The sequence below is a fragment of the Microcaecilia unicolor genome, chromosome 4, assembly GCF_901765095.1.
Source record: "Microcaecilia unicolor chromosome 4, aMicUni1.1, whole genome shotgun sequence".
Classification (NCBI taxonomy): Eukaryota; Metazoa; Chordata; class Amphibia; order Gymnophiona; family Siphonopidae; genus Microcaecilia; species Microcaecilia unicolor.
This window is the reverse complement of record NC_044034.1, coordinates 101,517,075-101,544,091: the sequence shown is the minus strand read 5'-3', so window position 1 is coordinate 101,544,091 and position 27,017 is coordinate 101,517,075. Positions and strand designations below refer to the sequence as shown.

The 27,017-nt window shown below is 43.3% G+C and overlaps 1 protein-coding gene across 1 annotated transcript in view; it reads right to left on the bottom strand.

The window, feature by feature from the left end:
- VWA8 (von Willebrand factor A domain containing 8) overlaps positions 1–27,017 on the bottom strand; it is a 483,817-nt gene that overhangs the window by 407,087 nt on the left and 49,713 nt on the right. The window contains exons 5-6 of the mRNA XM_030200545.1: positions 12,485–12,652; positions 4,710–4,874 (exon numbers count right to left, since the gene is read on the bottom strand). Of these exons, the coding sequence (XP_030056405.1) occupies positions 4,710–4,874; positions 12,485–12,652 (333 nt within the window). The remainder of the gene's footprint in view (positions 1–4,709; positions 4,875–12,484; positions 12,653–27,017) is intronic.

The window sequence follows — 27,017 nt, the reverse complement described above, 5'->3', positions numbered from 1 at the left end:
TCAGAGAAATATCTGACGTCTTCCTCTGCTTCCCACAAGGCCTCCTCATCAGTGTCGGACACCAGCTGGTGGACTTCGGTCCGAAGCTGTGCCCGCCTCGACTCCGTGGAAACACGGCCACGGTGGGAGCGTCGAGAAGAGGACTCCCTTAGCGGGGGCGATGCAGCTCCCTCCATCGACGTCGTCGGGGAGCCCTCCTGGGAGGCGGCCGGCACCGGCACCGCAAGCGGTACCGGGGCGGGCGTCCTCACCACAGACGAGGGCCCAGCTGTCGCCTCACTCGACGGCACCGGCGGCGCAAGCACCCCCAGTACCGGAGGAGAAGGGCGAAACAGCTCCTCCAGGATCCCCGGAAGGACGGCCCTGAGGCTCTCGTTCAGAGAGGCTGTGGAGAAAGGCGGTGGGGCCGGTACCGGCGTCGAGCTGCGAACCTGTTCCGGGGATGGAGGCGGTACCGGGCTGTCCACAGGGGAACGCATCGACACCTCCTGAATGGAGGGTGAGTGGTCCTCCAGATGTCGACGCTTGGGTGCTGGTGGTACCGGCGACCCAGAGCTCTAGGTACCATGCTTGGAGGGTGACCGATGCCGGTGCTTCTTTGCCTTCGCATGACGCACGGCATCGGTACCCCCCCGGTACCGAAGAGGAAGACATCGAATCCAAACGCTTCCTGGGGTCCGGGTGCAAAGAGGGTCGATCCCGGGGGGGCTGTACCGCGGGAGCCTTCGAGACAGGCGGAGACCTGCTCATGGGTTCACCGCCACCAGCAGGGGAATGGACAGCCCTCACCTGCACTCTAGACATCGAAGCACCCTCCGACGACATCCTGAGGAGGAACGATCCCGGTCTCGCAGCTGCACCCGACGATGACCTCGATACCGAAGGCCTCGATGTCAATGCCGATACCGATGAACACGGTACCGAAGTCGATGATGGGCGCGGTACTCAAGGCTCCGATGCCGAGGACCGCGGAACTGAGGATGTCAACGCGCCGGATGAAGCCCCGAACAAACTGTTCCACTGGGCTAATCTCGCCGCCTGAGTTCTCCTCTTCAAAAGAAGACAGAGATTACAGGCCTGAGGACGGTGCCCAGCCCCCAGACACTGAAGGCAAGAAGCGTGCCTATCAGTGAGAGAGATTATCCGACCGCACTGGGTGCACGGTTTGAAGCCGCTGGAAGGCTTCAATGACATGGGTGGAAAAATCTCGCCGGCAAAATCGAAGTCCGCGATGGTGAAAAAAGGGGCACCAAAAACTCACCAAAAAAACGAACGGGCGGCAAAAAAAGCCGCACTCGACCACGAAAGAAAACTTACGGGCCAACACTAGAAATAAAGGTAAAATAGTTAGAAAAAGACCGCGAATCGCGAGGGATCTCCAAGGGGCGCGGAGCGACCGAAAAAAAACAGCCGTCCCGAGCCACGGAAAAAAGGAGACTAGCAAACACGAGCGATTTCGGGCAGGAAGACGGGCGCGCGCGCAAGAACTAGCAAACTCTGCTGCTAGGAAGATCTCCGATCGGAGGGGCTGCCATGGACGTCACCCATTTGTGAGAACAAGCAGCCTGCTTGTCCTCGGAGAAAATATTTACATTTAACTTTTAATAATAAAGCACCAAATATAGTCATTTCAGGAGCCAGTCGCAGCATACAACTTTAAATATGAATAAGATAATTCACATAACTGCCTAATGATAAGCAAATCACTTATTTTTTGTTACATTTGTACCCCGCGCTTTCCCACTCATAGCAGGTTCAATGCGGCTTACATATTATATACAGGTACTTATTTGTATCTGGGGCAATGGAGGGTTAAGTGACTTGCCCAGAGTCACAAGGAGCTGTCTGTGCCTGCAGTGGAAATCGAACCCAGTTCCCCAGGACCAAACTCCACCATGCTAACCACTAGGCCACTCCTCCACGTATTCTTTCCACATGCAAATGTAGCTGACTCTTACAAACTGAGGATTTGAATATCTGCTTAATTTGAAGTGAGGCTCAGACAGCATGTTCCCCTGTATTCTGAGGGAGTTGTAAAACTGTAATATTCTGCAATGTCACTAATCAAAATAATACTGCTTTGGTTCCCGATTAGTCTAGCTGACAGAGCCCAAAGAACTAGCCCAGAATTTACCACATCTCTCCAGTCTTGGCTGAGCAGCATGGCCAAGCTTCGACTGGCCTGGGCACATCTATATGTGCCTCAAGCCCACTCAGAAGCCTGAAGCTCCAATCATGTAGCTGGTGGGGATCCCAAGCCCTGCCAGTTGAAGAAATCCAGAGTAGATCTAAGTGAAGTGAAACACAGCAGTCAAGCAGCATGCTCAGTTCATATGCAAGAACTGAACAATGAACAAGTTTGTGATGCCAGCATTAGCATATCAAAGTGCTGCTGTTGACGTCTATGCTTTAGCAGATGCTCGGGGTCTGCTCCAGACTTCATCAGTTGGCCAGACTTGGGGATCAAAGGCAATTTTAAGGGTTGGGGGGTGGAGGCAGGAAAGAAAAGGAAAGGGAAGACGGAGGAAATGGGTGCTTAATGGCCATCCAAAATTTGGTTCTGGGTATCCTACTGCTTGGCTGGAAGTACAGGGGAACTTTGATTGATTTGAATGAGAACAGTTAGAGAAATTTGTGGACTCTAAGGAACAGCATGCTTTTAATGTATCTGTGATTGCTAGTGGGGGGATATTGATTAGTCAGGATGGCTGCAATATACTAGCTGGATCCACCTTTCTTTCTAGTTTACCTTATTTCTCTCTCCTGCCAATTGGAGAGCTTGGAGTTCTGAGGCTTAAATATGCTATTTTTTCCTGTTTTAAAAATGATTTGTTTTACTTGTCAAACCTTGGATATATATCTTTACCACATGTAGTAAAGGTTGTTAAATTTGCTGTACCTCAGTGCAAATGGCAGTATATCAAGGTGCTGCTCACTTTCAAAGCATATAGACTTACAAAGTTACATAATAACCTATGTAACTTTGTAAGTCTATGTGCTTTGAAAATGAGCCTCTAAGCCTTTATATAAATGAATGCACTGAAAAAAAAAAGAAAAAAAAAAGAAAAATCTATAGACCGGTGTGATCATTAAGATCAGACAGATCTTGCCAACTACATATCAATCAGTCAGACATGTCATTTGATAGCTCAATAGAATCCTGCTGCGGGAATTGAGGAAGATTAAGGGGCTCCTTTTACTAAAGTATGCATTAACAGCCTACATAGTACACATACAGTCAAGCACAAGTTTAAGTCACATGGTAAAAGCCATGTTTTGAAAGGAGACAAAATTGGGCAAGGCATGTTATCAAGAATGGGCATAAAAAGAGTGTGTTTGACACTGACTGTGTTGCACTTACTACACGCTGACTTAAGTGCAGTTAGAACAGGACCATTTACCGCCTACTAAATAGGACAGGGCTAAGTGCTTCCACACTAACAGTGAGCTGAGCACCACATGCTAAATGGCATTTAAACATGGTAACTTGCAGGTTACATGCTGGACATGCCTCCCACTAGGTACCATGTTAGTTTTGCACTTGGCCTGAGTTAATTGCCTGCATTAAAGCGTGTTAAGTGCAAAATCTAACACAGTTTAGTAAAGAACGCCAGTGTGTCACTGATCTTAGGAAAAAAACTAAAAAAAATAGCTAACATTTTTACTGCAATGAGATAATTTACAGCATGACTGTTTAAATAGGTGCTTGTATTATAATGACTGCAGGTAATTATTTCAGTGAAAAACAGGCTTGGAATATAGAGCAAATTATATGGCAAGATGATAAATGTGTTTCCTTGGTTTTAGCATGACTACTGCAGTGAATTTCCCTTGTGTGTGTGTGTGTGTGTGTGTGTTCTCAGGATTATATGATTTGTCACTTACCCAAACAAGAGGATGGAACATGCTATACATTTTTGAATTAACAGCTTATAGCTAGGTTACTTGTCAGTAGGCAAATAGGTACCCAGCTGTAGGAGGTTGCCATTGTATAGGCACATGCACTGATACAGGTGGGGCTTGAATATTGCCTGGTAGAGTCCACAGGTTTAACACAGGAGGGGGTTGAATAGTGTCTGGCAGGATCCTTTAAGTGTCCATGGGTTTAACTCTGAGTAGGTGTTAAGGATAATACTAAGGTGTCACATGAGAATGTAAATAATCACCTATATTTCTATATACAGTGATGGTGTTATATATGAATAATAAACACTGTCTGTACTCTATTAGGGTTCTATTTAATCCGAAATTCTTGTAACTGGTGTTAAATGGGAAAAGACCATCATATAATTCTTTCCCTGGAGAAACTACAATTCTTAATTACTGAAAGATCTATCTAAAATCCAGCTACAGTATGCAACTTCCCCACAGGGCACCGGTACATCAGAACCTTATCATCACATAAAGACCTAACAGAAAGGAAAGCACACATTTTAAGTGTATAAAGGTTATACCAGAGTAACAAAATGGAATAAGTAAAACCTGGAATAACAGTTCCCATTTCAAAATCCAACCCTTCTGATCTAGTCATTTTCACTGTCCATTTCTCCCTGTTATTTGCAATTTAATTCATAGTCATCTGAAAAAATGGTATGAAATGTCACACATTAGCACCTAGACTACATCATCCATATAAAATTTTGATCAAAGAAATCTAAAGTTTATATTTTAAGAACAGCGTTTGAGCACTGATTCCCAGCAGCACTTACCCTAAATGGAAGATAATAAACATCTCGAGCTTGGAACCTGGATCGAAGAGGAGGGTCCAATGAATTTCCGGAATATCTGGGGATTGGCAATCCCAAAGCTATCACTCGAAAATCCTCACTAACCCGCACAATCTTCCATGCATCAAGCTCACTTTGTGTGTGTTCCTGAGTTGATTACATTAAGAGAACCGTTATAATTGACATATTTCACAGATACTCAAAAAACTGAGTAGATGACATTTTTCCTAAACATCATTGCCTATACAAACAGAAAAAAATGCAGTGTTCAGAATAGATTATAAGGTTTATTTACAAAACTGTGATACCATGTTGATGTGCATTGTGAGTAAACAGAACCCACTGAGATTAATGAGGTCTATTTATTAACACATTAACATTCATTAGTTTTCATAATTTTGTAATATACTCCTAGGAATTTTGGTCCACTCCTCTTTGCAGATCATCTCTAAATCATTAAGAGTTCTGGGCTGTCGCTTGGCAACTCGCAGCTTCAGCTCCCTCCATAAGTTTTCAATGGGATTAAGGTCTGGTGACTGGCTAGGCCACTCCATGACCCTAATGTGCTTCTTCCTGAGCCACTCCTTTGTTGCCTTGGCTGTATGTTTTGGGTCATTGTCGTGCTGGAAGACCCAGCCACGACCCATTTTTAAGGCCCTGGCGGAGGGAAGGAGGTTGTCACTCAGAATTGTACGGTACATGGCCCCATCCATTCTCCCATTGATGCGGTGAAGTAGTCCTGTGCCCTTAGCAGAGAAACACCCCCAAAACATAACATTTCCGCCTCCATGCTTGACAGTGGGGACGGTGTTCTTTGGGTCATAGGCAGCATTTCTCTTCCTCCAAACACGGCGAGTTGAGTTCATGCCAAAGAGCTCAATTTTTGTCTCATCTGACCACAGCACCTTCTCCCAATCACTCTCGGCATCATCCAGGTGTTCACTGGCAAACTTCAGACGGGCCGTCACATGTGCCTTCCGGAGCAGGGGGACCTTGCGGGCACTGCAGGATTGCAATCCGTTATGTCGTAATGTGTTACCAATGGTTTTCGTGGTGACAGTGGTCCCAGCTGCCTTGAGATCATTGACAAGTTCCCCCCTTGTAGTTGTAGGCTGATTTCTAACCTTCCTCATGATCAAGGATACCCCACGAGGTGAGATTTTGCGTGGAGCCCCAGATCTTTGTCGATTGACAGTCATTTTGTACTTCTTCCATTTTCTTACTATGGCACCAACAGTTGTCTCCTTCTCGCCCAGCGTCTTACTGATGGTTTTGTAGCCCATTCCAGCCTTGTGCAGGTGTATGATCTTGTCCCTGACATCCTTAGACAGCTCCTTGCTCTTGGCCATTTTGTAGAGGTTAGAGTCTGACTGATTCACTGAGTCTGTGGACAGGTGTCTTTCATACAGGTGACCTGTATATATATAGCTAAAAAGATAGTATTAGCTACTTTAAGAAAACTAATATTTTCGGAAGAAGGATGAAGTATCAACTGATGGTCCATTGTATCTCTTTTCTGTGTGAGAAGAATAGGGCCAGAACATATCACTGAGGAATACAGTGCGAGTCTTTTCACTAGAAAAGCACTTTGCTGTGTGATAGGGATATGCTTTTGGTTCAGATTATTTTCTGATTCTGAATCTGTTTTATTTTTGTCTAATAAAGTCAACGGGACAAGCAATTTTGCACTCCAACAGCAGGGTTCTCCATCTATTTTCAATAAAACTTGCAAATACAGGTAAAAGTGGGATGTTTTGACCACGGAAATACAAATCCTGGAGTTCTCCGCTTGATTGCGGATTTTTCTGAACACAATAAAACTTGCAGGCAGGCATCTGCCAGAGAAGCAACAGCTCTAAAAGACTTCAAAGGCTGGCACTAACACCCCATGGCACAAAAGAGTGGCAAAGTACATTGGCAGTAATATGAAGAATCCAAGACGCCAGTAAAGGGCCAAAGAAGCACCAATAATAGCAGGAAAACCCCCAGGTGCTAGCGGATTCTATATATTGCGTCTAGCATTCTGTGCCTAAATCTAAGCATATTCCATAACAATGCTCGTAACTTAATTGTCTTACAAGCCAATCAGTGTTAACAGCACTTAGCAAGCAATAATGAGCAGTAATTGGCAATAATTAGAATTGACACAATAACTTGCTAAGCGTATGCTGTAATGAACTGCGCCTGAATTCTAAAGCATGCAGTTCAAAAGGGACGCGGCTATGTGCAGGGAAGTGGTGTAAATGAGGTGCATTGTTTTAGAATATGGTCCAGTCCTCGTAATTCTACTAACAGGGATTTACGCCACATTTTCACTGGTGTAAATGGAGGCATGTAGTTTTAGGCACTAGGCTATCAACTATCGTATTCTATATATCGGGCCTAAATATTATAGAATACGCTTAGGCAAAAATGATTTCCGCATGGATTTTCCAGGCGCCATATATAGAATCTCCCTCTTAGGGCCAAATTCTATAAATGGTGCCAAAAAAACACTCGCTTAGCGCAATTCTATAAACTACATCTAATGCTTAGCGGCTGTTCTTGCAACTAAAATTTAGGCGCACCCATTTAGGCCACCTAAAACCGGGCCTAAATACCTGTGCCTAACTTAGGCACAGATCGGGTATATTCCATAATAGCGTGCATAGTTTTTTGAAACACCTGTGACCCGCCAATTCCTTTTTGGCTGCACACATTATTTGGATGCATCACGTTACAGAATACACCTAGAAAGTTGTGCACTTCAATTCTAATTAAAGCCCATCAGTGCAAATTGGTTGCCAAGTACCAAGTATCAGAGCGCACAATTAAGGTGCCATTTTATAGAATTTGGGGGTTAGCAGCTGAGCATCACTGCTTAAACATACAAGAAAGTGACACCCCTCCCAGAGTACCTCAAGTCCTGTCCCCTTTTTGGATGGGTAATTTCAGCCATATAACACTAAAGAGGCAATACCACCACAGGGACAAATACTATACCAAAAAGAAAATGGTAGGCTCAAAAAACAAACCTAATTAAATAAGGGGGGGGGGAAGATAACCCCCCCCCCCCACCAAAATAAAAACATCTTCTTTCCTCAACAGATACCAGTTTGTTTCACAATTAAACTACTACAAACTATATATATTACCCTCCATATCTACCAACACATTTCTCCTTACCTCCCCCCATGTGCAGCATCTCATCTCTCTCACCTCCCCATCCGTGTCCAACAACATATCTCCCTCTTTTCTTCCCCCCTGCTGAGTCTGTTGCTACTGCCACCTACTTTCACCCAGGCATGATTCCCAAAGAAGCATCAGTGCAATGAGTGGTTTTCCAGCAAAAGCAAAGTGCTCTTGCGCTTACATCCTGCAACCTTTACCCCTAGTCAGTGAATAGTTCCTACTGGAGGGGGGGGATGTATAGGGCATCTTAGTCTGCCTAATGGTAGGGTCAGTCCTGCTTACCAAACATGTCAAGGAATATAATGGAAGAAGCAGGATCTGAACTTGGCTGCCTATTTCCTTTAGTGACCAGGCCAATCCATCTCCCAATGGATCACTGTCATCATCATGGAAGGTTACGGTGTGAATAATAAATGACATCTATTTCATTCAGTCTTCTCTTTTGCAAGTTAAATAAATCCTCCTCCTTCAACCTATCCCAACAGCTAGTCAGCCTCAATATTTCTTCACTCAACGTGTAATTAAACTCTGGAATTCGTTGCTAGAGAATGTGGTAAAAGCAATTAGTTTAAGAGAGTTTAAAAAAGGTTTGGATAATTTCCCAAAAGAAAAGTTAATAAGCCATTATTAAGATGGGCTTGGGAAATTCCACTGCTTATTTCTTGGATAAGCAGCATAAAATCTGTTTTACTGTTCTGGAATCTTGCCAGGTACTTGTGACCTAGATTGGCAACTGCTGGAAACAGGATACTGGGCTTGATGGACCTTCGGTCTGTCCCAGTTTGGCAACGCTTATGTTTTTATTACTTTGGTAAACTAAGGGTGCACATATTTCTGCTCACAAAAGAAGCCAAATAGCTCCAAAAAACATGATCTATGATTTGATTCTTGACCGTTGAAATTATAATAGAGGGATGTGTTTGGATTCAGGAATCTTTTTCCTTAATCACTCACAACTGCTGCAAATAAAGGATACATCATACTTTATAGAGCAAGCATCACACTTAGCCATTTATGTTGCATTGATAATTGTCTACTAAATGTTGGAAAGGGTGTCATATGAACCGCAACTTCTTCCATGACCAGCAAAGTACCCTGTAGTTTAGCTAAAAATATGATCATCATGGAGATACTCAAACGTTAGGCAAGTGTTTAATTGCATTTGCAGCTTTATACAAGCTTTTAATATCCCCAAAGTAAAAACTTATGCAACATGTTAATCTGCTACCATGGATTAATTACTTCCCTTTCCAAATCTGAGCTCAAGGTGTATTATACTCTGGTAAAGTAGGTAGCTCCCTGCCCAAAAGGACATACAACCTTACCATGGTTTTCTGCTCAGGTTTTTAGAAAGCATTTTTCTCATGATAGTTTTACTAATGTATTTAATACAGTTTAAATGCTGAAAAAAAAATGTGTGCCAAAAATTGTGCTTTAAGTCTAGCACACATTCCATGCAAATGCTTGGAAAAGACTTGGATATGGAATTACTACTTCCAATACAAGAAAATGGGCTAAACCTAAAGCACTTTTTTACCTCTAGGAATGGTGTCAAAAGTCAGTACTGAGAGGTGAAGTAAAGTTCTTAACTTCTATTTACTTGAAGTATTGTCTAGGACAGTGATGGCGAACCTTTCAGAGCCCGAGTGCCCAAACAGCAACCCAAAATCTAATTATTTATCGCGAAGTGCCGGTACTCATTATGGGCGGAGTCACCACATATGACTCCACCCCTATGATAGCCACACCCCTTACACCAGCCATGGCACATATAAACAGACATCATTGAAAATATTATACTAGTATAGGAGAAAAAAATAACATGATTTTCTTCCATTATAAATCATTTCTGTAAGCTGTTACAGCTCCAGTATACCCAGTGCAAAATAAGACAGCAGATGTAAATTCTCAAATTGGACATATTCCAAACACTAAAATGAAAATAAAATGATTTTTTCTACCTTTGTTGTCTCTGATTCTGCTGCTCTCTTAACTCCGTTTCCAGGGCTTCCTTTCCATTTCTTTCTTTACTTTCCTCCTTTCTTCTTCATTTCTTGCCCTCCATCCATGTCCAGCCACCCTCCTCTCCCCTCCAGCCACCCATGTCCAGCCACCCTCCTCTCCCCCCCTGCCTGCACGCCCTCCCAGCACCAGGCAGGCCTCCCTCCCACCCAGCACCCAGTAGCACCCAGCTCCAGGCCTGCCTCCCTCCCTCCCAGCACCCAGTAGCTCCCAGCACCAGGTCTCCGTCCCACCCACCCACCCACCTAGCACCAGGCCACCCTCCCAGCACCAGGCCACCCTTCCACCCACCCAGCACCAGGCCTGCCTCCCTCCTTCCCAGCACCAGGCCTCTCTCCCATCTAGCACCCAGTAGCACCCAGCACCATGCCTGCCTGCCTCCTTCCCAGCACCAGGCCTGCTTCCCTCCCAAACCGACGAAGCACCAGGCCTGCCTGCTTCCTTCCCTCCCAGCACCAGCGCTCACCCTCCCTCCCTTCTCCCAGCACCAGGCCTCCTCCCATCCAGCACCCAGTAGCACCCAGCACCAGGCCTGCCTCCCTCCCCTCCCTCCCAGCACCCAGTAGCACCCAGCCTGCCTGCCTGCCTCCCTCCCAGCACCAGGCCTGCTTCCCTCCCAAACCGACGAAGCACCAGGCCCCCGCCCGCCCGCACCCCCAGCACCAGCGCTCGCCCTCCCTCCCTCCCTCCCAGCACCTCCCAGTACCAGCGCTCGCCCTCCTCCTCTGAAATTGAAAAGGCGTCGGCAGCTACAGCGGGACCAGAGCTTGAGAGACAGAAGCGAAGTTTTTATAGCCTGCTTTATCCCCAAAAAAGGTTCAGAGTGAGTTAACAAAATCAAGAAACCAATCACATGTACCAACTCGGAAGAACATCATCAAAATGGTACAAAAACCTTACTATGGAAGATATTTACAGAACAAATAAGTATTCAATTGTCTGCAAAACCGCATATAAGAAAGTTAATCACATTTTCTGAGGTAAGAAATTCCATATCTTTGCTGATTAATAGAGCGCAGATCTCAAAACTTCTGCATTTTAAACCTTTCACAGAAGGAAACTCCAAAAGCAAACAATCTCCATTACAATGAGAAGAGCCAAATCTTAAACGCAGAGAGGAGGATAAATTCTCAGAGGAATATCCCCACTGAAGTTTTAAAAATTAAACAGATTTTAAACAGAAAACAAGCCTATACAGGCAACCAATGAAGCTGAACAAGTAAAGGAGACACATGGTCATATTCATCTTCTTAAACATCACAGCGGGCAGACATTCTGAATTAGGTGAATTCTATTTCTTGATTACCTTTTTTCATTTCACAGACAATAAGTGAAGAGAGAACACAACCATTGTCTAGTTGGTGTTAAAAGTCATGGGACTAGCTTAAGGGTAACCTGTAGAGAGTAGCAATTGAAGAGCTTATTTCCAAAACCCTCTAAGTCCAATGCAACTAATATGGACTAAAAAGATTTGGAAATAAGCCCTTCAATTACAACTCTAGCTGCAGTGGTATGACTACATCAGGCTTCCAAGAAGGCCCTGCACGGAGTGACTATGGTTAAAACCCCAAATGAAACAAGTGTAGTGGGACTGGAGGTCAATACTTTATATATTTTTTGTTGTTTAGCTTACATCTTTCATTAGTAACTCAATGCCACTTACATTCACATATACTATGTATTTCCGTCCCCTGGGAGCTTCAAATTTGAGTTTCTATCTAAGGTAACACAGGATGAAATGACTTGTCCAAGACCACAAGAAGCATCAAAAGGTTTTTAACCCTGGCTTCCCCAGTTCTTAGCCCGATTCTGTAACCACTGAGGCCATCCTCCGCTTCATATTTTGATGGCTGTGTGCTATGACGACATAGTAGGGGACCTGGATATCGAATTTAACGTTGGTTGTTAGAATTGCTGAGAATAAGGATAAGGAATGAAATGCCGTGGAAGTAAAGGGCAAGGGGGCAGTACTTTGGCAAGTTCTGAGCAAACTTTGGAAGGACGCAGAAGAAAGTGATAGAAGGGGGACCAAGAGATTGCATGGCAGACAAGGTAAAGGTAAGTTGATATTACGCATATAAATTCCAGTTTGAACCCCATCTACCTATATGCCAAATGGAAGAATCTTAACTGGGCAGACAAAGGGTCAATTTAGTGTTTTGTTTTTAAATCTCATTATTTACTATGTTGCTATGTTTAGACTGCCTCAAAAACACTGTCATTCAGGTTATATTTTCTTTAAAATGTCAACTATCCTGATTCATTGTATATATGCAGTTTTTGTGTTCCTATTCTGAATAAATTTAGTAGTGTTTCAACCAATACAAATAAAAATACTTTAAAAATGTTAAGAAAGAGGCAACATTACACTTTTATAATTAACAGAAAAATCAACTTCAGAATAACAAAGAGGAAAACATACACTGGGTATTCATCAATGCTGTGCTCTTGGACAAATATTGCCCCTGTTTTTAACACTGAAAAGTACTGGGTTATTTCCAATGATAAACCTACAGAAAGTTTTGCAAGGAACCAAACTTAATTAAATCTTTCCTATCATATACCTGCAACAACTTGTCATAGCGCTCTGCAGACATGAGAAAGCGTCCATCCTCGAGTTGCATCTCTCTGTTCTCCAGCAAGTTGTTTAACACAGGCAAAACGTTACGCTCAGCCTTCTCTAAGCCTTCCAACACCAGGATTCTGCCTTCTGTGGCTGCACGAACAGCACACTGCCAGATACAAAAGAAAATAAAGCACCAATGAGATCAGAGTATAAGACATTACAGTAGTTCATATGAATTCACACATGCACATATACATACACACACATGATTGATGATCAAAGAAATGCAGTGGCCCAAACCTATTATAATCTTTCAAAAAAAATACAGTTATTGCTGCAGATATAACACAGTTGTAATTTAAATGTACCGAACACCAAGAAGGGGGCACCCATATGCAACATATTAAGAAAGAATCTTTGCGCACACACACACTTCATTGGCATTAAAAGGGAAGCTGAATTTGTCATATAACCTTGGTTGATGTGAGGAGTCTATAGGATGCTGGCCCACTCTCTTAATAGCACTCCCTCACAGGGTCAGGGCCACCTTAAAACCCAGTCCTGCCCACAGGAGAAGTAACACAGGGGGCGGGGGGAGCCAAGAGGGCATGGCATGATCTAAGAAGTATACACGCTGAGCCCATAGCTAAGTTAAGGAGGCCTAGAGGTAAGCAGTAATGCCCCATGGTATGTGTCTCCATCATTTATATGTGAACTGCAACTGCTTCAATCAGGTAGGAATCTTGCAGATTTTGTACTATGACCTGAGTAAATGCTACAGATTTCCCTGGTAACTTTGAGAAACCAAGCCAGGGACAAGTAAAGTGTGCTGCTGTAATAAGAGATATACTGTAGTCCTGCAGGAGCAGGCCACACAAGGGCGACTAAAATAAAATGAGGAAAATGGATAAAAAGAAACAAAAATGATCAGCTGTAAAGGTTAGAACACTAAATCAGGCATGGACGTTATTCAAAAATACCATCTTGGAAGCCCAGTCCAGATGCATTCCACGTATTTGCAAAGGTGGAAAGAAGAGAAAACATCAGCCAGTATGGTTAAAAGGTGAAGTAAAAAAAAGGCCATTACAGCCAAAAGATTATCCTTCAAAGAATGGAAAAAGGACCCAAATGAAGAAAATAAGAAGCAACATAAGCACTGGCAAGTCAGATGCAAAGCATTAATAAAGAAGGCTAAAAGAGAATATGAAGAGAAATTTGCGTCAGAGGTTAAAACCCACAGTAACAACTTTTTCAAGTACATCAGAAGCAGAAAGCCTGCAAGGTAATCCATGGGACCGTTAGATCACGAAGGAGCAAAAGGGGCGCTCAGGGAGAACAAGGACATAGCGAAGAAACTGAATAAATTCTTTGCTTCTCTCTTTACAGAAGATGTAAGAGATCTGCCTGTACCAGCATTGGTTTTCAAGGGTGATGGATGCAGAGGAACGGAAAGAAATCTCGGTGAACCGAGATGTACTAAACCAAATTGACAAGTTAAAGAGTAGTAAATCACCTGGACCAGATGGCATACATCCAAGGGTACTCAAAGAACTCAAGCATGAAATGTGAGGTCTGCTATGAAGCGGTCAGGGGCGTTTTTCATTAGGTAATTGGAGCAGATAGCTAGTTTACAGTGAGTGTTGGAGAACCTGCCGATCGCCTGTGCAACTGTATCGATAATAAGGAGGGTGAAGTTTAACCAGGTGCGGTCAGCCGGGTATTCTCCATTGGTTGGGTACAACTCGTTAAGGAAGTTTTCGATGTCAGTGTTGCCCTGGGGTAATGTGTTGCCAGGGCCGGTCTTAGGCAGAGGCGACAGAGACGGCCGCATAGGGCCCCCCTGCTCGGACAACCGCATCATGATCCCGCTCGGCCGCCGCCGCTCCCACCACGTTGCAGCACGGGGCCCACCCCCGCTGAGCCCGCCATCAGCAGCCTCCCGCCTCTCCGGACCCCGACAGTTGCGACAGCCCTGGCTCCCGACAGAGAGTTACAGCGACGGCTCACCCCAGCATTTCACTTCCCGTTCAATGTCCCGCCTTCTGATGAGGTATTTCCTGTTTGGCAGGCGGGAGTCACTGAGCGGGAAAGCTGCCTGGAGCCTGGTGGGAGGTGAGCCAGTGTGCGAGTGAGTGCGACTCAAAAATAAATAAAGACAGTCGAGCTCGAGCAAGTTTGTGCCACTGCCATTCAAAGGTAAGCCAGTTATGATGATAGCTTTTCTTATAAGGAAGAAGGAAGTTTCAAACCCCTTTTGTGCCATTTTAAAGGTAAATACTATTGCAGTAGTCTATTATTCTCCCATCAGTGATTAAGTCAAAATTCAGTGAAGGGCAGTGACAGGAAAAGATCAAGAGGTTAGCTAAAGTGATGCGTGTATGTGAGGGGTGGGGACAGGGGCAAGTGGAGAGGGCTAGAAATGTCAGACTTTACTGTTAATTTGCCCAAACTTATTGAAAACCTAAAGAATCCCAAGTGGGCTGACTAAAAATTGTCCATCTAAAGGTACTTATCTTGCTAAACTGGCCAGATCATGTGTATTTAGGAGAATTTGAGTTTCCAAAGCAAATAGCATTGTAGCCTCAAGAAAGAGGGGCATTTCTCTAAGCACGTTCAGCTCAGTGGCGTAGCCAGTCAGCCAATTTTGGGTGGGCCTGAGCACAAAGTGGGTGGGCACAAAATTTTCTCTCTCCCGCCTCTCCCCCAGCACTTCCCAATTCAAAATATAAATACTTTAGCAGATGAGGATCCCCAATCTCTGTCAGCTGAAGGCCTCCAGTAAAGATGGCCAGAATTCCACCAAGCCCAGTAGGCAGCAGCAATTCCTCGAGCCACTGATGCCAGCACCTCATACATGCTTAGTTGTCAGTGGCTCCAGGATGCTGTCCCCATCTGCCAAGCTCAGTAGAAGAAGGCATCTCTGGCCAGCTTCAGAAGAGACCCCAGCTAGTAGGGCTTGGGAATCCCCACTAGCTACAGCAAGGGTCAGGGCTGCCGTTAGCCATGCTGGTGACCAGGGCAGAAAATAAAGCCCCTCCCCCAATTACCTCTCCTCATCTGCCCTTAAAGTCACACTGACAGACCCTCACAAATTACAGAACAAGGATCACAAATTAGAAATAAAGATATATAGACAAAATTGAACTGGGAACCTCAGCATATACTGCAACACTGGAGAAAAAAAAACCCAAAACAAAACAAAAGCGCATTTCCTTTTCTACTTAAAACAATAAAAAGAAATCCGCTATGCACATTTCCCAAAGTTAACATATTCCATTTAAAACATTCAAAGTAAAATGATTTTCCTACCTTTATTGTCTGGACATTTTATTTTTCCATCATGTTGGTTCCAATTTCTCTTTCCCGCTTTCCTGTCTGTCTTCTGCTAATTCTTCAAGCGGCTGTCCATTTGTCTTTTTTCTCCTGTCATTTCATTTCCTCACTACACCTACCTCTGAAATATTGATCCTTCCATTTTAGCTCTTTCCTTCCTTTTTTTTTCTTTTCTGCCTCTGTACATTCAAATTTCATCCTCTTTCTAAATCTTTTCCTTCTTTTTACTTTTCAGATATCACATTTCCATTTCCTTTCACCCACTAGCTCTCCCATTCCCCATCTTTCTCCTTCTCAGCCTTCCATTCCCTTCCATCTTCGATCTACGCGCCATTACCATATTTCTACCCCCTGTGATCACTATTCTCTCATTTTTTCCTTGCCATCTCCACTCCCTGGGCCTCTTCCCCCATGCTTTCCCCCATTCCCAGTGTCTCCCTCCCTCCATCCTTCCAGCCCAGCATCTGTTCCCTCTTTCTACCCTCCTCACCCTCGTAGCCTGATATTTGCCTATCCTTTTTACCTCCCACCACCAGCATCTTCCTGTCCCATCTCTTTCCTCTCCCCCATTTTCCAGCATTTTTCCCCTTTCTCTTCCCTACCATCCATTGTCTATCTTCTCTCCCTGGATCCATCTTCCCTCTTTCTCCCCTCCCCCGCTTGTGCATCTCTCCTTTCCTCTCCTCGTCTCCACCTTCATGTCCAACTTTTCTCCCTCTCCCTGCCTTGAGCCCCTGGTTTGACATCTCTCTCTACCCCCCCCCCCCCAACCACCATCTCTCCATCCTCCATCCTTCCTTTCCCTCACCTCAATGCCATTTTCAACATTTTCCCTCTCATCTCTCCCTCTCTTACACTTCCATGTCCAACACGTTTTTTTCTTTCATGCCCTTTCCCTCCCTCTCCCCATCACACCCATATCCAACAATTCTCCCTCTTTCCCCTTGCAAAATCTCTCCGTCCCTCCCCCACCTAGCTTTACCCTGTTTCACTCCCTCATCCCAACAGTGGTCTTGTTTCTCCCCGACGACCCCCCCCCCCCCACCACACACACACACACACACACACACACACACCAACCAACCAACCAACCGCCAGCATGCTGCAGTTTTGTTTCCCTCCCTTTCCCCAGCCACCACTCACTGACATGCTGACTGCAGCCTTTCTTTCCCTTGGTCTTGCTGTCGGCTTTCTACACCCCGGAGATCTGGGAGGGTCTGGGCATCGGATCGGTGTCGGACCTTGTCTCCTCTTTCGGTCTCGTGGGTCTCGACTGGGGCTGACCTGGGCGTCGCGTGGCTGCGGGGCCTGCAGCATCTGACTCCTGTGCTTGCTTCCTTTTTTCACGCTGCTGGCCTGGGCAACAGAGAGGCGAGAGGTGGGCGGTGCAAGGTGTGAGGCGCGAGGTACGGAGCGGCGGGAGCAACGATATGAACGGGAGGCTGTGCGCCGCGGCACTGCGCGGCCACGTGGCAGCTTTTCTTCCTTTCTCCACTCTGTTCCGCTGCATGGCAGAGTTGTTAGTTCTTCTGCTGCTTATCTCAGCGAATCCGCGCGCTGCCAGGGCTGTCTGCTGCTGCGACTGCTTCCTCTGCGCTGGCCCGAAGAGGCGGACCCAGCGCAGAGGAAGCAGTCACAGCAGCAGACAGCCCTGGCAGTGCGCGGATCCGCTGCAGATAAGCAGCAGAACTAACAACTCTGCCAGAAGATGATGACAACCGGTGCAGCTTTGTTGTAGGCTGTGGCGCTGCCCGAAGGGGAGGGAGGGCCCGAGGGAAAGAAGGCTTGCAGCGTGCACTGTTGCTGGGTGGGCCTGAGCCCACCTGTGGCTACGCCCCTGGTTCAGCTTAGGAGAGGAAAAGAGCACATATAAAATCCATTTCCAAGGAACCTTTTTAAATTAAAAAAATAGGGGAATTTGAAAGTACTGGATCTTTTCTTAGTATTTTTCCTTTATTCTCCTTGTTATGAGAATTGGAACTACTAATTGTAGTGGACTTGAACTGAATTTCTGGGGGGGGGGGGGGTCATGATAGCATTGTGCTTATTATTTCAATCAGTTTTTTTGTACAAGTTTAGCTTCATTTTTCTTTATTTGAAATTTCATCAATAAAAAATTTTCTAAAAATGGAATAATCTTATCAATGGGGTGGAGCTAGGGCGAGGGCAGAGCTATGGTGGGGGCGGGGCCCCACCAAATTGGTCTGCACAGGGCCCCGCACTTGCTAAGACCGGCCCTGCGTGTTGCGTAGGTTTGTCTGCAAATGGGATGTCTGTATTCGATGTAGTGACCAAGTTGGTATCTAGGAGTTTGTTCACGAGTTGATATAATTTCTTCGTGTCTTTGTAATCTGTCCCTATTTTAGTTTTATAGTATGATCTTTTGGTCTGTCTTATTGCGTATTTGTATTTTCTTTGTGATTGTTTCCATGTGTTGAGTGTGTGTTCATCTTTTGTTTTTTTCCATGCAAGTTCGAGTTTCCTAGATTGTGTCTTTAAGCTTTTTCAGTTCATCGTTGAACCATGGTATCAAGCTATGCTTGCGTGAGGTTCTTGTTCGTAAGGGTGCTATTTCATCTAGTATGCATTTACATCTTTTATCTCAATCCTTGGTTTCTCTGGTAAGAATGTCATCTAATATGATAATCAATGCAAACAGTGGTACTAGTTCTGATAGTTCAAATAATTCTGTAGCACACAGTTGTATTAAGTCTTTTAGAAGAAAACAGACCAAATGGTCTGTATGGATAAGTCACGCGATGCCATATCATGTCAGCACTAAGAATGCTTCCAGATGTTTATATGAAAACTCTAAAAGCATATGTAGTGGCCAGGTTTCCCATTCATCACCAAACCTGTGATCAACTTATTGGTTAGTTAAGCTTAAATGTACAGAAATCAAAAGGGGTGTGAGTAGTTACATGTTAGATTATGTAGGAGTTTGCGTTCAATAGAAGTATATGCACAAATACCAAGCTATCAAGAAAGCAAAAAGTTGCATATTTTATCTCCAGTTAACTCTGGCCATAATTCACAAACTTTTCAATATCATCAGTGACCTAGTTCAGAGCTCCAACAAACCCCAAATGCCAGAATACCATGGCAACTAAAAAAGACTGGACCCGGTAGTTAAAAGGGCAGCAAGCAACTCAATTAGAGCTGCAGAAAGTACGTGCTAGGATGCTGAGCATTAAGCATTATTTTATATTGGAAGTTACGTGTGCAATTGCCATTATAGAATACTAGCATGTCTGCATTTATGTACCAACATTTAGGTGTGGCCACTTACACCATGTCAATGGCTGGTGTAAATGACTGCAAATAAGTGTTGCAGTTACATGTGTAAGTGACTATTCTAGAATTTTAGTGTGTAAGTGCTGAACATGCTCCCGACCTGTCCATGTCCCTCCAACTTGCACACCCCTGTTATAGTTATGCACTATAGCTTGTGTGCTCAGCTTCTAGAATAGCACCTAAGTACATTTACATATGTAACAGCAAATCAGTAACAATTAGCACCTATTAACTCCAATTATCAATTATTAGTTGTTAGCGCCAATTAGTGTCTGATTTAACAATTAACTTACATACGTAATTGTCACTATTCAATAACCTGCACAAAATGTGCAGGGATAAATTCCTGCCTTCATTACTATCACTTTAAAGAATAACCTTTTGGATTTATCAATTGGATCTTTGTATTTTGGTGCTACTTTTAGTTTCTCCTGTATTAATTATGTAGCAGTTGTCTCTGTCCTCATGCGTGCTGTCAACCAAATCTACAATGAAATATTCATTACTGGCAAAAGACATACATGAGAAGTATCTTGTTATTTATTTATTTATCAGACTTCAAAATATCCTTTGATATGTTCCATTTCCATGATTTTCAGCTGCGTAAGCACACTGTATCCAAGCAACTTCAGAATCATTTATCAAGGGAATGCTTACAGAAAAATACCAGTTTATATTTAAAACTAGTAAAAAAGGCCCGTTTCTGACACAAATGAAACGGGCGCTAGCAAGGTTTTCCTCAGAGTGTGTATGTTTGAGTGTATGTGAGAGTGACTGTGTGTGAGAGACAGAGAGTGAATGTGCGAATGTGTGTGTGTGTGAGAGAGAGAGTCTGGGTGTGAGTGTGTGTTTGTGAGAATGAGAGTGTGTGCAAGTGTGTATGTGAGACAGCGTGAGACAGAGAGAGAGAGAGAGAGAGAGAGAGAGAGACTGTGTGAGACACAGACTCTCTGTGAGACTGAGTGTATGAGACCAAGAGAGTGTGTGACTGTGTGACACAGAGAGTGAATGTGATACAGTGTGAGACATAGAGCGTGTGAGAGTGAGAGAAAGACAGAGAGAGAGAGTGTGTGTGTGTGTGACAGAGACACCTCCCCCCCCTCTCTGGTGTCAGGCCCCCCCTCTCTGGTGTCTGAGCGTTACTGTGCAGGACACTGAGCTCTGGCTGTGCTTCAAGGAACTGACCAATCCTATTTAATAGAATACACCTCCAACATTCTGAAGCCGAGAAACCTCGTGTGGTTGGTAACTTCTGCTTGTGACGAACCCGGAAGTACGTGATGTCAATTCAGGAGATGGATACAGAGAGCAGGAATGCCTCAGCCATGCATTCAGCTTCAGAATGTTGGAGGTGCGTTTTATTATATAGGATGTGCATATACCTATACACATCATAGCAACTACTCCACTGAAAGGATTTATAATTACAATTGTTTTCACTGATGACCTATTCCATAAGGAATCTTCTGAATTTATTGTAAGAATAAATTACAAAATATGTAGTTACAAAACGTTCTGAAAACACATACTATAACTCAAGTGCATGTAAAATTAGCAACTGCTTGTCTTCAGATAAGTCTAATTAGTTTATCAGCTGTTGGGCTTATCTCATCAAGCCACCAGCAAAACTGTCACAAGGCTTCCTTTATTTTCATCTGATGACAGTTACATTTTCTTACTGTCACTTTCACTTCAGAGAAATATTAACACACCTATATTAGCTTTGGTATATAATAGAGATCTATAAAATCCTGAGTAGAGTGGAACAGGTAAACAGAAATCAACTGTTTTACTCTTTCAAAAAATGCAAAGACTAGGAGACACACCATGAAGAAAAAAGTAGTGTGTGTCTTTATGTGTGTTTTACATGTGCTTGCCTTAGATATCAGAGGGAAGGTGGGATGTTTTCTTCAAGGGGAGTGGGGATAGGGAGTCAGTTTTGGAAGTTATTTGGGATAGGCAGTAAGGTGGGGGGTAAGGAAATTGAGAGGCTGATGGATGGATAAGGTGGATAGGTAATTGCAGATAGTTTTAGGGGGTTTGAAGGAGGAGGTGGGAGGAAGTATATGGGGGTAGTTTGAGGGATTTGGAGTACTTGGGGTGGGAATTTAGTTGTGAGGAGGTTATTTGGGGCTGGGCTAGTTGCAGAGAATGGGGCAGTTTGTAAGGAAGAATTCCCTGGCTTAGTTGTTTCATTCTATTTAAGTTTTGATGCTGCAGAATTTTCAACTGCTTTTCCAATAGAAATGAACTGGGACGTTTTTGGAGGGCTTATTTCTCCAGAACCCCTGGTATGATCTGGACAATTTTCAAACTTGGCTTGTCTTTTCATCAGTTTTCTCCCATACCAAATTTCATACCATACCATTACATTTTCAGAGTTATTTTATCCCAAGACATACATTCTCAACCCATTTTGGATAACTATTTCCAACTTCTGATGGGTTGGAAAGAATAATAAAAAGGCAGTGACTTTAGACAATATTTATAGAAATAAAAATGAATTGTTTCTTTCTTACCAAAAGTGTGACAAAATCATAAGAACTATCCTAAAGACTTATATGTAAATGCAAAAATTGTAGTAGTCAGTTATAAAAATACCTCTTTTCTCCTACCAGTTTTATCTATACTGTAAAACATACCATAGACAGATGTATATTCTCTTCTCCCAAATGTCTCAATTTTATATTCATATATACACACAGAGATACTCATAAACACAGCAATCTGTCACTGTTGGAAACATTTCAGGAACACTGCAAATTGACATCACCAACCCCAGCCAAAATGTCTACAAATAAGTGACTCTTACTAAGCTGTATAATTTTGTAATGAGCTTTTACAACAGATGACATTTTCCTCTAGCAGCAAACTACAACAAACATCAAAATATGTTAAACAAACATCATGTTACTATGCTCCAGTGAAGGACACAAACAGGTTTTGCATAATTTACATGTGTTTTTATAAACAAATATAAAATATTTTTTAATATATTGGATTTTGACAGTACTTAATATGCCTTAAAATACAAAACTTACTATAGCTATGCTACAGGGATGTATCACCAGAGGCACAAGACATGCCTTATTCGTGCCTTCATTATAATATTTGGATGCGAACAGATTGTCGCTGTTAATACTGTTGTATAACAACTTAAGAAACAGAGTTTAAAAACAAATATATACAACTTCAAAAAGCTTCACCAATAAAGCAAAGAACAACCTTAGAGTAGTGCAGCAATGAAAAAAATGATATACCAAATACTACTTTTTACCTCACTAATAACAGGAAGCAAAACAGATTTGGTTTTTTTTTTTAATTAGAACATATACCACCTTTCTGTAGTACAATCAAAGCGGTTTACATATTGCACTCAGGTACTCTGCACAATTGTACAATAAAAAATAAGAGAAAACCAAGTTACTTACATATAGTAGTTGCTACTACTTGGGTTTCTGCCAGGTCCTTGTAATCTGGATTGGCCACTGTTAGAAGCAGAATACTGGGCTAGATGTACCATTGGTCTGACCCAGTATGGCTAGTCTTAGGTTCTTATATAGTGTTTATTATGATTAGTAGGATACAAGTCCTCACAGAATAGGTGACATCTCCAATAGAACCCGTGCAGGAAGCTTCTCCAGCTTAGAATACACTCAAAGCTTTTCAGTTGCTCCACTACTCATAGTTATGGTTTATTCAGTGTTTAATATACCGCTCTAGGGGCTCCTTTTACCAAAGCAGTGTCCTGCTCCTTGCGACAGCTGAAAAACTGCTGAACCTTGGCGTTTGCTTTGGTTGCCATGAGATCCATGGACAGAATGCCCCAGCGACTTATCACAAACTGAAACGCCTCAACAGACAACTCACACTCGCTGGGATCCAGAGAGTGCCGACCAAGAAAGTCAGCCTCCATGTTTAGAGATCCCGCAACGTAAGCTGCTGAGAGAGAGCAGATGCTTTTCTGCCCACTGCCAGCTGACTGCTGCTAGTTCCCCCCTGCTTGTTGATATAGGCCACGCCGTCACATTGTCAGAGAAAATCCAAACCGAAGACTTCCCCCAACAGCGGAGCAAAGGCCTCCAGAGCCTGACAATCCACCCGAACCTCCAAGCAGTTAATGGGTCACCATGCCTCAACTGGAGATCAAGAGCCCTGCACCAGGTGGCTCCTGCAATGGGCCCCCCAACTCGACAAACTAGCATCCATTGTCACCACTTCCCAATGAAGAATCGGGAAGGGCACCCCCAGACTCAAAGACTGGGGAAGCAACCACCAACGCATACTCCGTCTGGCAGTTAGTGTTCAAGGAAGCTGGACGCTGTAGTCCTGGGAAAACGAAGACCGATTGAGCCAGGGGCCGGGACAGGCAGAGGAGCAACTGAATCTGACGCACCAACTTCATGCACTGCACATGAGTCAGAAAGACCTGGACTCACTGAGTATCAAACAAAGCACCCAGATATTCTAGCTGCTACGATAAAACCAGCCTGCTTTTCTCAAAACTGATAACCCAACCCAAGGACTGAAGCAGCCAGGGACTGTAGAACTCACCACCACACTGTCCCAATAAGACGATAGCCTGATGAGCCAGTCGTCCAGGTACAGGTGAACTCGGATCCCTTGCCATCGCAGAAAGGCCACCACCATGACAATGACTTTGGAGAAAGTCCTCAGGGCCATGGCCAGGCCAAATAGCATGGCCCAGGACTGAAAGTGCCGGCCCAATACCACAAAGCAGAGGAACTGCTGATGCAGCGCCCAGATGGGAATGTCTGGTACTCCTCTTTGAGGTCGAGAGTGGTGAGAAACTCCCCCTCTCAAAGAGACGCAATTATCGACCTCAAAATTTCCATCCAAAAATGGGAAACCCACAGGCACATCGCACCATATGTCAAAAATAAGTCATTGCCCCAGATGTGTAGCAGTGCACCTGACGCAGAGGGAGCACCTTTCCATAGGCAGATGGAACAGTACTCTATCCACTGAGATGGCATATCCCCCTATGTGCAGAGACAGAGAAGCACTCCCCCTGCAGAGCTGGAGCATCGCTCCACATACCAAGATGGGGCAGCTCTCCATCTATGGAAATAGAACATGGCTGTATGTTCCCAGACGAAGCTAGGGAAAAATCGATCAAGACCAATAGAAGGAAATATATTATTCACATCCAAAAAGCCTATTTTAGTACAGGAAATGCAATTACAAAATAAAAACACAGAAAATATTATGCTAGGTCAGACCAATGGTCCCTTGAGCCAACTGTTCTGTCTCTAACAGCAGCCAGTCCAGATTACCTGAAAGGCAATCTGTAGATCCTAATAGGAATGTTCATTTCAGATATATACTTGTAACTACCTATTTAAATCCCTACCTCTTTCATTCTCTCTTTCACTGCTTTTTTGCTGTCTTATTTTTTTTATCTTTTTGCTTTCTTTTCATCCTCATACGTCTAGATCGTTCACTTTTAATTTTGCCATTAAACTGACTGGCAATTTGCTTCCATTAAATCAATGTGTTTTTATATTAAGGTGAGTAAATTCATAGTTAATCAGTCTCATAGTGGCACAGTTTATTAGTCATAAGATAATTAACATCTGATAAGATACATAAATATGTGAATTATATTCCAAAGCTGTGTTTAAATATAAAGTCTCTGTTTCATCCACTGCAAAAATAAATAAATAAACAAAATGTGTTACATTATTATGATGGCTCTACTACAAAAATGAGGAAATTCAGAATTGAAGAATCAACAATTTTTAATATTACTATGGCATCAAAAAAGAAAATTCTGGGAAACAAAGTAGAGTTTCCTTCGACAAACACGATGTAACTAGCCGAGTGAAGTCATCTGACAGCGACTGAATAGCTCTCTCAAACTTCAGACTGTGGGAGATGTATGTGGGAGAACAGCACCCAACATTTCTCCCAGTCTCCTCAATTTTTGGTGTTCCACTCTGTCAAGGGGTCTAAAGCAAAGCTTTCCATTCTTAAAATCTTCTGAACAGTTTCTCTTCATTTTTTTCAATGTTTTTCATCCATTTTTAATTGTTTTATCGTTTCTCGATTATTGTTTCCTTACCACAGACTGCTGAAAAACAAACTTCAACTTTTACTATACCCAAGATTCATGGTCAAGGGTTGAGAAATTTCTTCATATCATTCATCTGGAGATGAAGACAATATTTCTGCTCTCTGAGTATTTGCACACATCCCTTATAATCAGTCAAGTGGCAATTTTCTTCAACAAAACAAGGAGGGGTAGGATCTCTTTGATTCTGTCAAGAGGCAGCAAGGAAAACAACATGCAACAAAAACCTAACAACACAGGTAGTGCTTATGCAACATAACACAGAAGTGATTCCAACCCGCCTCCCAAATTCCCCACCCATACACAAAGTAAAACCATTATTTCCCCTCCCCTAAATTTCTCATATCCTTAAGGGAGCGAGTCTTGAATAGCAATGAGAACCTAACTAAAATAACAAAAAAAGAGCTAAATGGCCTTAGTCTCCAGGATTTGTCCTCGTTTTTCATTTGGTGTACCTGACCCATGTTTTTTATAAAAAGTTGAAGTCTGTTCCATCACAACGCCGTACGTTTTGACATCAAATATGCAATTACTTGGTGAATGGACGGTGGTTCCGTCTTCTTCCACACAAGAGAGATCTCAATTTTCAATCAAATATCCCTCCGAACTGTTTAAATTCTTGGAAAATAAAGCCAACTAGTGGACAAACTCACAATCTCACAAATAGTCCCTGGAATCAGCAGTGCTACAGTCCATATGTCAGAAGTGAGGAACACCTCAAACAGACTTGTTCACCACCACCCAGAACACCAAGCTCCCACTATACTGGTACAGGCCATCACTACTTAGAACAGGATGTCCTGGCCATAGAATGGGTTGATCCTTCTTCTTCTATGCATATCCCAAATCCCCTAATAAAAATCCTACAAAAGCCAATCACACTGGCCTCAAAAAAATTGCTTCCCTCTACTCAAGAGTTTAGGGGATCAATATTCAGCTGTCACACCAACCAGATTAAAGGGCTGGTGTCTAAATTAATATGCATGTTCAATACCACTATACTTTTAAGCTGCAGCACTGCGTATGTCTAGCAGCACTATAGAAATAAGTAGTAGTAGTAGTTTATATGGTAAATAGAATGCTCCAAATAAATGCTTTTGATACAACATTTTAGCAGGAATTAAAGTCTTTAAATTTGGGATGATAAACTCCTTAGGAATTAGTCTCTCTGTAGCGATATATCAGCCATCGCTCCAAGCGTTGTGCAAAGTCAGGCACTGTAAAGTCACTATGGCTTTTAGTTTCAGTTTTCATTAGCTGAGATCCATGTGTGTGAAGGCTATTTTGTTTGGAGATAAAGTACAGTCTTTCATTCTTTAAATTATTATTTTCTGGCTTGGATACAGTAGGATTAGCAGAGAGATGCAGTCTGGAAGCTCTGACAATCTCCAACAGCCCACATTCAAACAACCAAATATGAGTTTTCGGCTTTGGCCGAAACCAGGTAATGAATTTTGGCTGCAGTTTCAGTTTTAGCTGAAAGCTTTCAGATAGTTTTTATGGGCGTTTCAGTTTTGGACAAAACTGAAAAAAGCAGTTTTGGTCAGCCTATACTCCACACTATGGACAGCAAGTAAGGTCTTGCCTGCTACTTAAAGAGAACAGCCTCCAAGACTCTACTGGAAATGTGTGGAAAGATAAAGATTTTCTCTTCAAAGAAAAGAACGTCAGTGGGCCTAAAAAAAAAAAAAAAAAAAAAAAAAAAAAGAGGCAAAAAAGCGCATCCTTATCCTGCTGAAACACAAAAGTTACAAGTAATGTATATCTAGAGACTATATCCTCAACCAAACTTTCCAAGACATTACTTATA